The sequence below is a fragment of the Myiozetetes cayanensis genome, unplaced genomic scaffold (genome assembly GCF_022539395.1).
Source record: "Myiozetetes cayanensis isolate MyiCay16 unplaced genomic scaffold, myiCay2020 scf32, whole genome shotgun sequence".
Lineage (NCBI taxonomy): Eukaryota > Metazoa > Chordata > Aves > Passeriformes > Tyrannidae > Myiozetetes > Myiozetetes cayanensis.
Window position 1 is genome coordinate 4,346,903 of NW_026087544.1, and position 15,801 is coordinate 4,362,703.

Genomic DNA, 15,801 nt, shown 5'->3' on the forward strand with positions numbered 1-15,801 from the left:
TGTGAAGCTGGCGATTAAATAAAGCTCTGCGCTCTGGGCAGGGATCTGTGCAGTGAATTGTGAGCTGCCCAGCTCTCAGTGGTGTCTCTCCCAGTGCCATCTGCCGGTCACTGCATCGCTGGGCCGGCTGCGACCGTGACCTCAAAACACCCCACGGGCAGCTGCTTCCCTGCAGGAGAGCTGGTGCTGCTGGGCTCCTGCAGAGGGGTTTTGGGAGAAGGGAAGTGTGGAGCCCGCAGGGCAGCTTTGCTGGGAAGAGCAGAAAAAGCAAAGGTGGGACTCCAGCGTTGCTCCTGTGCTGGGAGTTTCTGCCTCACACGCTTTCCACACATGCTGCTCCCAGATGGATGTCCTGACGTGGAAGTGCTGCACAAACACGGGCTCTGGGGACACACACTTGTATTTCACTTCTTTCTGTGCTGCCAAGATGAAATTGTGTGTGTTTAGGGAGTGAGAGGCTGGTGCTGGGCTTCCTAAAACAGAGAGGCAGAAGCGCTCCAGCTGAAGTTTTCATGTGGTGTTTGGTTTGTTTGTTTGTTTGTTTTCTCTGAGCTCTCTTTCTCTGGCTTTCCTTGCCCAAAAATTCCTGGTGGGGACCCATTTTTGCTTTCCACTCAGCTGGGTGCCCGGGAAAAATTCCCTACCTCATCCTCAATCCCCATGTCATCTCAACCCCCTCCTCCTGCTGCTTTTACACGGGTTTAAAAACACTTAGTGACACCCTTACAAAAAGCAGCACCTGGGTGCTTTTGGAAAGCCAAAAAAATCCTTCAGCCCCTCCAAAAGTCACGTTGGTTTTTAGCAATTCTCCCTGAGCACACATTCAGGAGCATTTTACAGGTAAAATAAGTGGCTCCCAGGCCTTCAGATCCAGCAGCAAGACACTGCACACCCCACACAGACTTTAACAAAAGGATTTATTCAGTGCACAGGACAGAGCAGCAGGTGGGAGGATATGAACGACAGCCTTCAGGTCATCCTCCACCTCACCTGTGTAAGAAATCAGTATCTTCCAGTTATCTTCCACCAGTCTGGAAAGCTTGTCACATATTTAACACACCTGACCAGGAATCCTCAGGTGAAGGGAGATGTGAGGGAACAAGACACAGTGTCTCAGCTAATGACAGTGGTTCTGCAACAAGTCCTGGAGCCGCCAATGACCTGGAACATCATCACTTGGCTCTCTTGAGCTCAGATTGTACCGAATCACGTGGTGACTTGTTTCTCCTGGACCAGGTTCCACCACACACAGATTACATGTCAAGAGGAATCTGTACCTAAATTCAAATACAGGGAAATTATGCAAAGAAAGAAGCCATGCAAGGGAAAGCTGCGTGAAGGAGCTGGTGGCTCCTCTTAGGGCTGAAGGTTTCTCTTCTGTGCGTGCACAAAGGTGAAGGCACAGGCGTAAAATAAAGCCATGGCAATGGATAATGGCAATAACTGAGGAATGGGATGTGGGGCAGAGACAGGAGAGAGGGAGGAGGCAAGGGCTGCAGAGGTGTGAGGAGGAGGAGGAGGGAGTACATCTGGGTAGTACTGGCCAAAGCTACACCAGAACCAGGAGGGAAACAGGGGAAAATAAAAAATCCTCTCTTTGGACAAGAGGGGAAAGACATGAAACTTGCCCAAATTTGAGACAAACAGACACACAGGGAAGAGAAAAGGGAATTTTTGCTGGAGGCTCATCCTGACAAACAGCAGAAAACACCAAACCCAACCACCATACTTCATCCACAAACACCAAAGCCAACCCCCATGTCTCTTTGCCGCTTGGGTCCGGCTGTCCCAGGGGACGCGGTGCGGCGGGGCCTGCCGGCCACACGGGTTGGGGGACAGCTCACCACCCCCTCCTTGGAAGTGGAACACAAGCCCAGGCTGGCCAGGAAGAAAGGAGAAGTGTCCAAGGTCACCAGTGTTATGGCAGACACCCTGCTGCCCTTGGGTCTCCTCAGGAAGGGGACCAAGTTCCCTCGGTGCTGCCACTGCCCGTGGCTCGCCGGGGCTGGAGCAGAGAAGGCAGCGTAAGAAGGGAGGTGTCAGCCTGAAGTGTCTGAGGGGTCTCCTGAGCCCACCAGGCTCGTGGAACAACCAGTGCTGAAGAAAGCCTTGGTGACTGGAGCAGGGAGAGCTGGGAAAGACCATTCAAAGCAGGAGGCCCACCAGGATGGCACCGGGGAGGAGGAAGAGCGAAAGCCGCGAGCAGGTACTGGGGGTTCCAGACATGGGCTGATCCACATTTGTCTGTTCCGAGTTTGTCTCCATGTCTTCAGTTTCCGGGGCACCTGCTAAAAGAAGAGAAGAGAACATGGAGTTAGAGGGGAAGACCTGGACAGAAGGGGAACTGCCACTCATGCAGGTCTGCCAGTGATGTGCCCCGAGGCACCGCGGGCCAGCAGAGCTCCGTCCAGGGAAGGCGTGACAGCCCGTGGGTTAGTGGGAGCAGGCTGCAAACAAGACCATGCTTCAGGGGCCAGACATCCAACCAGCCCCTCAGTGTTAGAAGAAAGAGTGAGGAAAAGGCCATATATGAGGGGGGGATCCAAAGGACCAGTCTGACACTGTTCCTCCCAAGCCCTCTCCATGCTGCTTGGGGATCACTGCATGTCCGAGTGTCCAGCACAGACTCCACGGATACCTTACCTGACAGGGAGGTCTGGAAATGGGGGCTCTGCCCTTTTCTTTCTTTGGAGGATGATGTTAAGCGCAAGAAGGTGGGCTCTTCAGGGCTGAGGACCACTGACTTTGAGGGGGTTATGAGCTCAGCTCTATTGAAACCTAACCTGATCTCTGGAACAACTTGGAGGGACGGAGGTGGACTGGAAAAGGCTGTTTTCTCTTTCCCATCCTCTTTGACACCTTCCTTTGTTTCTGGGACTGATTTGGGGCTGAAGGCTGTGCCCCTGCTTTCCAATAAGGCTGGATTCTCTGTAGTGAAGGAGCTAACAGGCTCTCCAGTGTCTGCCTCTGGAGATACTTTATAGTCTAGGTCTGATGTGGGCTCAGAGGAAAGAGTGAGCCCAGTTGCCTCAGAAGGATCAGGACTTTCTGGTTCTGGTTTTGTGGTAGTGGCAGCTTTTGGTTGTGGCTTTGCTGTTGTGGCAGGTGTTGGTGTTGTAGCAGCAGGTGTTGGCTTGGCTGTAGTGGTGGTAGATTTTGGTGTAGCAGCAGGTGTTGGTTTGGTTTGTGTGGTGGGTGTTGGCTTGGCTGTGGTTGTAGCAGGTTTTGATGTAGCCAGAGCTGGAGTGGGTTTCGATGTGGTGGGTGTTGGTTTGGTCACAGCTGTGGTTGGTCTGGGCTTGGCTGTGGTGGTGGTTGTGGTGGGTTTTGGTGTGGTGGGTTTTGGTGTGGTGGGTGTTGGTTTGGCCACTGTGGTGGTTGTAGTGGGTGATGGCTTGGTGGTAGTGGTGGTTATGGTGGGTTCTGGCTTGGCTGTAGTGGTTGTTATGATGGGTTTTGGCTTGGCTGTGGTGGTGGATGTGCTGGGTTTTGGTGTGGTTGGTGTTGACCTGCCGGTAGTGGTGGTTGTGGTGGGTTTTGGCGTTGTTTTTGGGAGTGTAGTGGTTGTTGTGGTGGATTTTGGTGTGGTGGTTGGTAGTGAGGTGGGCTTTGCCTTGGCTGTAGTGGTGGTGGCTGCTGGCATGGTGGGTTTTGGCTTGGCTGGGGTTGTTGTTGGGAGCGTGGTGGCAGGTTTTGGCTTGGCTGTTGTAATGGGTGCTGGTGTTGGGGGTTTGGGCTTGGCTGTGGTTGGGAGTGTGGGCGTGGGTGGTGTCTTGGCTGTGGTTGTGGCTGGAAGTGTGGTTTTGGGTGATGGCTTGTCTGTGGTGTGTACTGGTGCTGTGGGTTTTGGTTTGGCTGTGGTGGACACTGGTGTGAGTTCTGGTTTGGCTGTGGCTGTGATGGTCTCTGCTGCTGGATGTTCTGGTTTGGCTGTGGGTTCTGGTTTGGCTGTGGTTGTGATGGACACTGATGGTTTGGCTGTGGGTTCTGGTTTTGCTTTGGGTTCTGGTTTGGCTGTGGTGTGCACTGGTTTGGCTGTGGTGTTTACTGGTGCTGTGGGTTCTGGTTTGGCTGTGGGTTCTGTTTTGGCTGTGGGTTCTGGTTTGGCTGTGGGTTCTGGTTTGGCTGTGGTGTGTGCTCGTGCTGTGGGTTCTGGTTTAGCTGTGGTGTGTGCTGGTGCTGTGGGTTCTGGTTTGGCTGTGGCTGTGGGTTTGGGCAGGGCTGTGGTTGGGGTGGATGGCCTTGCCTTTGTTGTCACAGAGGCCGGAGTGGTCTCTTCTACAACGAGTTCTGGTAAGAGATGAAAAGTGCTGTGGGTTAGACCGGCTCAGCTGGCTCAGCAGATCCCCTGCACTAAGCAGGACCAGCAGAAACCAGTGAGGGGGTGAAGAAGCTGCAGCCAACCCCTCTCAGGTCACTCTGGACCACCCCCCACTCTAGGGTTCCCAACTGGAGACATCTCATCTCCCTCACACAATGCCCTGCCCTGCAAGGGTGAAAAATGCTGGCTAAGGGTCTACAAGGCCCTTGTCCAATTCTCCTCATCCTGAGGCAGCTGATCTGCCTTAGGAGCAGCCATTGCTCCTGAGCTCTCATGGTCCAGCCTTGGACCTGCTGGCTCAGGCCTTCCTGAAGACTCCAGGAGGGTTCAGAGCTTGGACCCCAACCCAGGGGTTTCAGTCCCAGTAGCCCATCAAAGGACACACACAGCTTCCCTCACTCACCACACAGGTTGTCCACACAGACTGTGCCCTCGGGACACTGCGAGCACGGGGGTCCTTCCCAGTAGGGCTTTTTCCCTTTCACATTACCCCTGGAAGCAGAAGATGCCAAGAAAAAGAAGGCGTGAGGAAAAGGGAAACACCCGCCCCAAAGAGGGGTCTGATTCAGCTGGGATATCCCAGCCAAGGCCAAACTCAGGATTGATGTGAAAAACAGGTCATGGTCTCCTGCCACGGACTGTCAGTGCCATTTACTCAACAGCCTGAGCCCAAGGCTGCTAAAGCCAGGGGACACGGCTCCATGGACCAGATCCTTCACCCCCCCCATTAGAACATAAGCCTTCTTTGGAACCGCTTTGCTTCTATTTCTGACCAAGGCCAAACTCTGCTCTGATATCAGGACAGGAGGAAGGACATTTCCAGCACAGGAACCCCACAGAGATGCACCAAGCCATGCCAGGCCTGGGACTTACGGGGGATAATAGTTGCAAACAAGCAGGTGCATGTTCTCTGTTTCGATTCCTTCGATCTTCTCACAAAACTTTGCCCCGCAGCCGATCTGTTTCGTGTCTGACCAGACCACCTAAGGCAAAGACCAGGGTGAAGGTGAGGGGAGTGGGTGAAGGCAACCTGTCCTCTGGCCTTGAAGGCTGCTCTGTGACTACACCAATGTCTTCCCTCAGCTCCTACTGTGTGCCCCAGACCCCCCATCCCCACGTGGCATTCAGGATCCACCACCATCTCTGCTCCTCCTTGTTCCCACCCAACAAGCTGTGAAGAAACCTCATCTCTCTGCCCAAGACAAGCTGCCCAATCCCTCCCCACCCAGCAGCTGGTACCTGGGTGTAGTGGCCACACATCTGCCCAGGGACACACGTGGATGTTGTCAAGTTGTAGAATTTCTCCTCCCCGTTCCAGTCTTCCACGGCAAATTCCAGTTCCAGCATTGGGGCCATAGCAAAGAGGTTCTCCCCCCGTCGGCCCCTCTCCTTGTTGTGGTCCCAGATGCACTTCTCTGCATAGGATTGAGCAAGGCTCTCCAGCTCCTTGTCCCAGGTCTGAAAGGAGCTTGGCATCAGCACAGAGAAATGGACACGAGGCTCCCAATGCCACCCACCACAGTCCTCAGGGGAGGGGAGCTCCATGGTCAGACCCAGCACAAACCAAGCCTTGGCTTCCAGGTCAAACAGGAGAAGGTCAGTGCGCCAGCACGACCCTCACAATCTCTCCTGGAGCAGATCTGACATCATCACGGAGCATCCTCAGCTCAGCGAGGAGAAACCGTGAAGTCGGGTGGAGGAAGGGAGGAAACCCACCCTGGGTCACGCCAGAGGGGGCCTGGAGATGTCCCTCCCTGCCCAGGGTGGGGTGGGAGGAGAGCAGGAGTGCCAGCTGCACAAAGCCCCGGCACACAGGCTCCTGGGAAACATCGTCTGTTTGCCTGGATCCGAGACATTCCCGCCTGGGCGCCTGCCAGGAGCCCCCTCCGGAGCGGCAGCGGCCCCGCCACCAGCTGAGCCCCCGGCCACATTGATATGCAGGAGGAGGAGGAGGAGGAGAAGTAGAGGTCTCGCTGCAGGGATGCACAGAGGAATCCTACACCGCAGCTGTTTGGACCATCCCTGAGCCATTTGATGGAGGGAGCAGCTTTGTGCTGGAAGGCAGCCCAGCAAACAGGGGGTCCTGAGGGGGGACCTTCCCAGCCGGAGCCAGGGCGGGATCCAAAGGGGCACAGAGCATGGCCCTGATGCAGGGCATGTCACCATTGGGGTGTTGAGGTGACTGGGAGGGAAGGAAGCACCTGGATGGGGATGGGGGGGTGTTGGATCCTCTCCCACCATGGCCCCAGCCACGCTGAGAGCAGCGTTTCTCTCCACACTGGAGACCCCGTTTGGGGAGTGCACACCCCCCTCCCTCTGGCACCGAGCTGGGCTCCATAAACTGGGGACTTGCACCTGCAGATCTGCCTCATTAAAAACGAAATTGGCTTTTGGCTACATATCCAACCCCCTCCCTGTCACCAGTGCCTAAACATTTCCACGGCAACCAGCCCCGTGTCCCAGGAGGAAGCGCGGGGTGACCTCATCCACCCCTCGCAGGTGAACAGGGGGGCAAAGCAAACGCCCCGGGAGGGAGGCAGGGATGGCTCTCAAGGGAAAACCTCTACCAAAGAATTGTCAGGGCTAAACATTTGCTGTGCTTCAAAAAAAACCAAAACAAACACCGACCCCGAGGCGTTTGGTTCCAGACCACGAGTGGGTCCTGTGGGTTTAAGCAGAGGCAAAGCAGCGCTGCCGAGGGAGCATCTCCCAGCACAGGGTCTGCAGTCAAAGCCTCAGCAGGGAGCAGCCGTCACAGGTTTGGAATTGCACTGACTTAAAGACCCTGAGAGATCGTTTTCCTCAGGCTTTCTCTAAGACTTTGGCTCCAAAGCCCGGATACATCAAGTTTTGTGTGCCTGGCTCTGGTGGGTTCCACAGGATTATGGTCCTCAGTGTTCTGGCTCTGTCCCCGTTGAGCCTGAAGCCACAGCCAGACCTCCTCTCCCTGAATTTAGCTTTTTGCTCCCATTCACCAGCTCACAAAGGTTTTACTCCAGCCTGGCAACCTTTGGGCTAGGCAGGGAGGTCTCCTCCAAGCACAGCGTGACCCAAAGAGGAAAAGACTCCAACTACACGTGGTAAACAGTTGTCCTTCTCCACGTGATTTGCAAAGAGTGAGGAAAAATCACCTGGTGTAGGAGTTAATCAAATCAGGAGCCCAAAGAAGACAAAAAGTAGCACGAGCTCGAGAGCTCATTTTCCCTCCCACTGCAGCCACAGGTGATGTGGGACATGATTTGGTTTCCTGAAGCAAAATAGGAGGTCCTTCACCTTCAAGACACCAAGTCATGGTGAGGATTAGGAATGTGATGAGTAGCCCAAATCCCTGAAAAACCTGACTGACATGTTTGAAGTTGACATTCTCTCCTACAGGTAAAAGCTCCTTGAAATGCAAAGGCAAATACAAGGCACCAGGTGATGCCCCACACAGCAGGATTCCCCCTGCAAATGACCATGGCAATGTCTCCAACTCATGGCACCTGCTCATGGCAAGGTCTCACCTGCCCTTCCTCCCCATCACAAGGGGACAGCACATCCAGATGAGCAAAAGCTGCACTACTCTCATGCAGAGCATCAGGGGACTCAGATCACACTTAAAAACTGCCACAAATTATCAAAGTCAACTCTACAAGTTGAAGGAAAGTCATCTCTTTAGAGCCAGTTTAGGGAATATCCCCGCAGTGAGACCTACTTGTAACCCTACCTGACAATTGCTCTGCTTCCCCTAAGGAACACCCTGATCCCCTCCCAGCACTGAGATCGAGGCTTGCACCACACAAACACCCTGAGATTCCTCTGCAATAAAAGCCACTTACCATCTTCATCATAGCCCTGGCAGGGGGAGAGACCTGGGAGCGGTACCTGTTGTGCTCATCCAGGATTATCTTCTTTTCCTCATCACTCAGGGACCAGCTCAGCTCCAGCACTGTGAGCACCAGGAAAAGGGGGGGAAGACCCGAGCTCAGCATCGTGCAGCGTCGGCTTCTGCTCTTAGCAGCCCACGGCTCTGGCAGTCACATTTAAAGCACCTCCCAAAAGCAAGGAACACCCAACAGCTTCAAGATTGGGGAGGAAATGTATTTATTAGAGTTTTGGAGCCACGCAGAACACACCCATCTCACATATCGGCCTGGATGGAGAGGCAGCACTGCGGCTGGTGCCAGTGAACGCACGGGGTCCACTCCCTGGGACAGACCCTGTGCCTAAATCCTAATCCCTGGATTGGCATTCTTCATCTAAACCTCTGCTGCTCCAAACCCCAGCCATTCCCTGAGCCCTCAGTTACGGGTCCTCTCTTCTACCTCCTGTCCCTTTTCTCCCAGTCTGTAACAATAATCCCACAGCAGCCGGCAAGCCCCTGTTTTCACACGGGTCCACCCCCATCCCTGGAACGCAGCTGCGATAGAAATGAAGGCAACAAGATGCAACTGCTGAGAGCAGTTTTGCAGCACAGGAACTCCCCAGGCAGGGGCAGAGCCCACCTCGTCCAGCCCCGTGGCTGTGTTGGGGGGGGACAGCAATGGGCAGCTGAGGAACAGACCCCCAGGGCTGGGAATGAGGGGTAAGCAGAGGGTTGATGCCCCTTCCCTGAGCCATCAGGAGAAGGATGAGCAGGAGAGGAAGAACAGGGTGTAGAGCTGAGATTGCCCCAGAAAGGGGAGTTGAGAGTCTCCAGCTGCCATCCGGGCTGGCTGGAATAACCAGATCACTGGCTGTGCAGGGACAGGCTGTGCTCCCCCCGCAGACACTCGGAGGGCCCAGCATCGGGTGTCCCGGAGCCCCCGGCACGGGGTCTGTCTGGCAGAGCCCCCCCCGCGGCTGCTGCAGCCTCGGCTCCCCATCTGTGATTGTGCAACTGCCCGGCTCGGCTCCAGGGGCTCCTCTGGGATCACAGGCTGTTAGAAAGGATCAGCGGGTGGGCAGCTCTGGTCAGCACAGCCAAGTTAATCACACGCTGCCGGCTCTGCCTCCCCCTCTCCCCTCCCGGCTCTCCAGACAATGCTTTGCCATTTTTCCTCTTGTTTTGGGCCACACTGATCACCTCTTTCACCACCACAGCTCTCCTACTGCCCCTCAGATCTCTGACCTCTCTGTATTACCTTCTCCTTCCTTAGGTCCCGGGTCTGCCATGCCCTCAATACCCCAACAATTCCTGCAAGCAGGGTGTGAGGCCAACATCTCCCCAGGCTTCAACTCAGCTGGTCAAACCAGAGGATCCCATTTATTGCTAAGGCAAATCTGTCTCATGATGGAGACACCTCAACAGCCTCGCTGTTGGTAACTCCACAGACCTGGAGAAACATCCAGAAGGCATCAACACAAGCCCCAGCTCCTGCTGGCCAGCTTGCTTTGGCCTGGCTGATGAGGGACAAGGCAGTGCTGAGAATCACAGGATCCCAGAATGGTTTGGAGTGGAAGAGTGACCTTAGAGCTCATCTCATTCCAATCACCCGCCATGGACAGGGACACCTTCCACTAGCCCAGTGCAGGGCTGGTCTCTGCCAACCTGATGTGGAGATGCAGGGCCAGGCTCCACGTACCCCTGTCCCTACAACATCCCGGCTAAGTCTTGCAGGAGAGGGTGTGGCAACAAGGATAAAGGAAAATGGGATACCCAGAGCTTTGTGGGGAAGAGCAAACAGCCCTGGAGGAGTCACCACCAGGGCATGTGGCTCCTGGGGAAACGTGAGTAACAGCTGATGCATCGGCAAGGGCAGGGCAGCTGCTGCCAAAGGGGGTGCAGGGACATCTCTCAACTCCAAACCTGCTCTGACAGCTCCTTCTGGAGCCAATGTCTGAAGCATCAAGATTAGCAGTGCAAGGCCCAGGCCCCACCCTGGAGCTGACACACTCCTGTCCAGCCGACATTAGGTAAGTGTGTGTGGAATGCAGCTTTGCTTCTGCTCCCTCAAGGAACAGCCCGTCCACCACACCCTGGGGACCCTCTGCACAGGGACAGGAGCCACACACCGACACCTGACAGGGGCTGGTCAAGTCTGGTGGCCCCAAAGAGGCCCCACTCTGTAGTAACCAAGCCTGGTTTTCTACTGACTCACACCCTGAGGGTCTTGAGCATGGCTGGTCGGAGTCTAACAAGGCTCATGCACTGGCTTGGTAGTAACAGGATGTTTCTCTTCCCTACTCACCCACTTTTATGTGCTCTGGAGGAGTTTATCGTCTTCCACACTATTCATTCATCCATCCATTCTATGATTCTGTGACTTTAAAACACTGGGGCACACACGTTGACTGGGAACCCCTCTGAGCCAGGCAGGGTGGGAGTGGGGGATTGTCTGACCCAGCACAGCGAGTGCCAAAGGGGAGTTGAGGTGAGGGAGACCGTGGTGGGAGCAGGGTGGAGGTTCCAGCACTGCAAAAAATCAGCTATTGCCCAAGTGCCCTGACTTTGCTGGGAGGAGAAATTCTCTTCTGCTCTTTGTATCCTTTGTGGGCACTTCACACTACGCTCTCCTTCACCCAGATGCAAAACCAAACGCGGTTCTGAAATGAACTCCCAGCTCCAGCCCCTCAGCCCTCACCCCAGGGGAACAGCAGCTGCTCTGGCTGCACTTTTATCATCTCTCCATAACCCCAGGGTGGATTTTTCCCCCCCCAGAGCAGCTCGGGAGCAGCAGCTCAGCCTGCACCGAGAACGTGCAGCGGGCGTGGCACCTGGGCAGGAGGTTATTTTTAATCTGATCCTTAACTACATGTGAAGCTGGCGATTAAATAAAGCTCCGCGCTCTGGGCAGGGATCTGTGCAGTGAATTGTGAGCTGCCCAGCTCTCAGTGGTGTCTCTCCCAGTGCCATCTGCCGGTCACTGCATCGCTGGGCCGGCTGCGACCGTGACCTCAAAACACCCCACGGGCAGCTGCTTCCCTGCAGGAGAGCTGGTGCTGCTGGGCCAGCAGAGCCACCAATGACCTGTAACATCATCACTTGGCTCTCTTGAGCTCAGATTGTACCGAATCACGTGGTGACTTGTTTCTCCTGGACCGGGTTCCACCACACACAGATTATATGTCAAGTGGGATCTGTATTTAAATTGAATTACACTTACACAAAGAAAAAGAAGAAAGGAAGCCTTGCAAGGGAAAGCTGTGTGAAGGAGCTGGTGGCTCCTCTTAGGGCTGAAGGTTTCTCTTCTGTGGGTGCACACAGGTGAAGGCACAGGCGTAAAATACAGCCATGGCAATGGATAATGGCAATAACTGAGGAATGGGATGTGGGGCAGAGACAGGAGAGAGGGAGGAGGCAAGGGCTGCAGAGGTGTGAGGAGGAGGAGCAGGGAGTACATCTGGCTGGTACTGGCCAAAGCTACACCAGAACCAGGAGGGAAACAGAAATCCTCATTTTGGACTCCTACTGGACAAGAGGGGAAAGAGATGAAACTTGCCCAAATTTGAGATAAACAGACACATGGGGAGGGGAAAAGAGCAATTTAGCTGGAAGCTCATCCAGAAAAAAACCCAAATCCAACTCCCATGTCTTGTTGCCACTTGGGTTTCCAAGCCATCCTGCTGTCCCAGGGGACACGGTGCGGCGGGGCCTGCCGGCCACACGGGTGGGGGGACAGCTCACCACCCCCTCCTTGGAAATGCAACAGAAGCCCAGGCTGGCCAGGAAGAAAGGAGAAGTGTCCAAGGTCACCAGTGTTATGGCAGACACCCTGCTGCCCTTGGGTCTCCTCAGGAAGGGGAACCAAGTTCCCTCGGTGCTGCCACTGCCCGTGGCTCGCCGGGGCTGGAGCAGAGAAGGCAGCGTAAAAGGGAGGTGTCAGCCTGAAGTGTCTGAGGGGTCTCCTGAGCCCACCGGGCTTGTGGAACAACCAGTGCTGAAGAAAGCCTTGGTGACTGGAGCAGGGAGAGCTGAGAAAGACCATTCAAAGCAGGAGGCCCACCAGGATGGCACTGGGGAGGAGGAAGAGCGAAAGCCACGAGCAGGTACTGGGGGTTCCATTTGAGGGCTTTGTCTTCGGTTCTTCAGTGTCCAGGGCAGACAGTGAAGGAAGAGAAGAAAACATAAAGTTAGAAGAGAAGATCCTCTGTGATGAAGAAGCTAACAGGCTCTTCAGTGTCTAACTCTGCCTGTGTAGATACTTCATAATCCAGGTCTAATATGGGCTGAAAGGAAAGAACTACCCCGGTTGCCTCAGTAGGATCAGGTCTTTCTGGTTCTGACTTTGTGGTTGTGGCAGGTGTTGGTGGTGTAACAGCAGGTTTTGGCTTAGCCAGAGTTTTGGTGTATTTTGGTGTGGTGGGTGTCGGCTTGGCCGTAGTTGTGGTGGATTTTGGCTTGGCTGTGGCTGTTTTGGCTGCCTGCACAGTGAGGTTTGGTTTGCCTGGGGTTGCTGTTGGAAGTGTGGTGGCAGGTTCTGGCTTGGCTGTTTTGATGGGTGCCAGGTTCTGGGCTTGGCTGTGGTTATGGTGGGCTCTGATGCTGTGTGTACTGGTTTAGCTGTGGTGGACACTGGTGTTGTGCTGGCTAAGGGTCTACAAGGCCCTTGTCCAATTCTCCTCATCCTGAGGCAGCTGATCTGCCTTAGGAGCAGCCATTGCTCCTGAGCTCTCATGGTCCAGCCTTGGACCTGCTGGCTCAGGCCTTCCTGAAAACTCCAGGAGGGTTCAGAGCTTGGATCTGGGGTTTCAGTCCCAGTGGCCCATCAAGGGACACACACAGCTTCCCTCACTCACCACACAGGTTGTCCACACAGACTGTGCCCCGGGACACTTTGAACATGGGGGTCCTTCCCAGTAGGGCTTTCGGCCATTCACATTACCCCTGGAAGCAGAAGATGTCAAGAAAGAGAAGGTGTGAGCAAAGAGGGGTCTGATTCAGCTGGGATATCCCAGCCAAGGCAAAACTCAGGACTGATGTAAAAAACATGGTCATGGTCTCCTGCCATGGACTGTCAGTGCCATTTACTCAACAGCCTGAGCCCAAGGCTGCTAAAGCCAGGCTCCATGATCCTTCATCCCCCTTAGAACAAAACACTGGATGGGCACTGGGACAAGTGATTCCATCTCCCTTCTGCTCAAGACCCCTAAGAAGCTCTGCAGCCACCAGCTGCTCTAAGTTGGTCTCAGCAGCCCCAAAGCTGGTCCCAGGGCTGTGAAGGGGGTACCCACTTCTCCTTCCACATCCAACTCTTCCTGCTGGTGCAAAAGGGCTTCTCGACCCCAGGCAACCACTGCTGCCAGCAGGGAAGAACAAGGCCCAGAGCAGGGAGCTGTTTGTACCCTCAGCTACTGCGACTTCAGCTCTGGGCAGCTCTCAGGGCAGAAAGTCCCTCTCTGGGTCTGTGCCAGAACCTGAACCAGACCTCAGCAATCACAGGCAAGGATCACCAGACAACCCTTCCTTCCTCTGTGACCAACCCAAGATAAGGAACACCCTTTCTTTGGAACCGCTTTGCTTCTGTTTCTGACCAAGGCCAAACTCCGCTCTGATAAAAGCACCGAAGGAAGGACATTTCCAGCACAAAAAAAACCCCATCAAGATGCACCAATCCACGCAGGGTGTGGGACTTACGGGGGAGAATACTTGCAAACAAGCAGGTGCCTGTGCTCTGTTTCCATCCCTTCGATCTTCTCACAGAGCTTTGCCCCGCAGCCGATGCGTTCTGTCCCTGCCCAGACCACCTAAGGCAAAGACCAGGGGTGAAGGTGAGGGGGGTGGGTGAAGGCAACCTGTCCCCTGGCCTCGAAGGCTGCTTCGTACACCCATTCTCATAATTACCACAGCCAGCTCTGCTCCTCTTTGTTTCCACCCAAGCTGTGAAGAAAACGCAGACTTTGCCTAAGGCAAGCTGGTGTCCAGCTTTGCTGAGCAGCCAAAGGAGGGCTTCAGAGCTTGTTTCAAAAAAAAGGTCTTCTCCCAAAGGCTGGTCATGCCTGGCACCACGTCCAGGTCCCCCTGTATCTTTGTCTTTCCCACCTGGTTCCCCATCCCTTTGCAAAAACTTTGGGAGGAGCCGGGACTCTGGTACATCACCTTTCCCAACAGCCCCATCCCTCCACCTCAGCAGCTGGTACCTGTTTGTAGTTGCCACACATCTTCCCAGGGAGACATTCGAATGTTAACAAGCTGTAGAATTTCCTCTCCCCATTCCATTCTGCCACAGCATGTTTGAGGTCCGTGCTTGGGGCCATAGCAAAGAGGTTTTTCCCGTGTCGGCCCCTCTCCTCGTTGTGCTCCCAGATGCACTTCTCTGCATAGGATTGAGCATCAGCCTCCAGCTTCGCGTCCCAGGTCTGAAAGGAGCTCAGCATCAGCACAGAGAGAGGGACACAGGGCTCTCCAACATCAACAAGGCACTTACCCAGGACCTCTGGGCTCTCTGGCTACACAGTTTGCCTGTTCAGGAGTAAAATTCAAATCCCCACCAACACAGTCATCAGGAGAGGTCAGGATGGTCAGACGCAGAACAAACCAAACCTTGGTTTATGGGTCAAACAGGAGAAGGTCAGTGCATCAGCACGACTCTCACAACCTCTCCTGGAGCACATCCAACGTCATCATGGACCGTCCTCAACTCAGAGAGGAGAAACTGTCACAGTGCTCAGGCCCCTTTGAGTCTGCAGTCATTGGTCAGACCTCCTCTCCCTGAATTTAGATTTTTGGTTCTTTTGGTTGTTAAGCTCCCGTTTACCAGCCCACAAAGGTTTTACTTAAAAACTGCCAGAAATTATCAAAGTCAACTCTTTATTTGAAGGAAACTCATCTCTTTAGAGCCAGTTTAGGGAATTCCCCCCCAATGACACCTGCTTGTAACCCTACGTGACAATTGCTCTTCCTCCCCTAAGGAACACCCCGATCCCCTCCCAGCACTGAGATCGAGGCTTGCACCACACAAACACCCTGAGATTCCTCTGCAATAAAAGCCACTTACCATCTTCATCATAGCCCTGGCAGGAGGAGAGACCTGGGAGCGGTACCTGTTGTGCTCATCCAGGATTATCTTCTTTTCCTCATCACTCAGGGACCAGCTCAGCTCCAGCACTGTGAGCACCAGGAAAAGGGGGGGAAGACCCGAGCTCAGCATCGTGCAGCGTCGGCTTCTGCTCTGGGCAGCCCACGGCTCTGGCAGTGAGATTTACAGCAAGGAACACCCCTCAGCTTTTCAAGATTCGGGGAGGAAACGTATTTATTAGAGTTTTGGACCCACGTGGGACACGTCCATGTCACGTATGGAGCCTTTGATGAAGAGGCACAACTGTGGCTGGTGCCAACAAACGCACAGGACAACTCCTGTCTCCAGAGACTCCACGCCCTTCCTGGGCAGCTGTTCCAGTGCTCTGCCACCCTCCATGGAAAGAACTTCTTCCCCATGTTGACGTGAAACTTGTTGTGTTTTAGTTTAGTTGTGTTTTAGTTTATGGCCATTGCTCCTTGTCCTGTCGCTGGGCACCACTGAAGAGAGTCTGGCACCGTCCTCTTGGCACCTGTCTTTGAGATATTACCAGGCATGAATGGG

At 54.5% G+C, this 15,801-nt stretch overlaps 2 protein-coding genes across 3 annotated transcripts; both read right to left on the minus strand.

Annotated features, from left to right (window-relative positions):
• Positions 1-900: 900 nt before the first annotated feature.
• Positions 901-8,293, minus strand: LOC126645933 (peptidase inhibitor 16-like). Of its 2 annotated transcripts, XM_050326800.1 has the most exons (6): positions 8,140-8,293; positions 5,561-5,779; positions 5,195-5,304; positions 4,725-4,813; positions 2,644-4,290; positions 901-2,288 (listed from the first exon to the last, which is right to left on the minus strand). In XM_050326800.1, exons 1-6 carry the CDS (start codon positions 8,290-8,292, stop codon positions 2,146-2,148), a joined length of 2,361 nt encoding a protein of 786 aa, XP_050182757.1. In that variant the 5' UTR covers position 8,293; the 3' UTR covers positions 901-2,145. The 2 variants fall into 2 exon arrangements, with proteins under 2 accessions (XP_050182757.1, XP_050182758.1); XM_050326801.1 differs by lacking the exon at positions 2,644-4,290.
• A 5,559-nt stretch (positions 8,294-13,852) lies between these two features.
• Positions 13,853-15,372, minus strand: LOC126645867 (peptidase inhibitor 16-like). Its single transcript, XM_050326685.1, has 3 exons — positions 15,217-15,372; positions 14,360-14,578; positions 13,853-13,966 (listed from the first exon to the last, which is right to left on the minus strand). Exons 1-3 carry the CDS (start codon positions 15,367-15,369, stop codon positions 13,853-13,855), a joined length of 486 nt encoding a protein of 161 aa, XP_050182642.1. The 5' UTR covers positions 15,370-15,372.
• Positions 15,373-15,801: the final 429 nt, after the last annotated feature.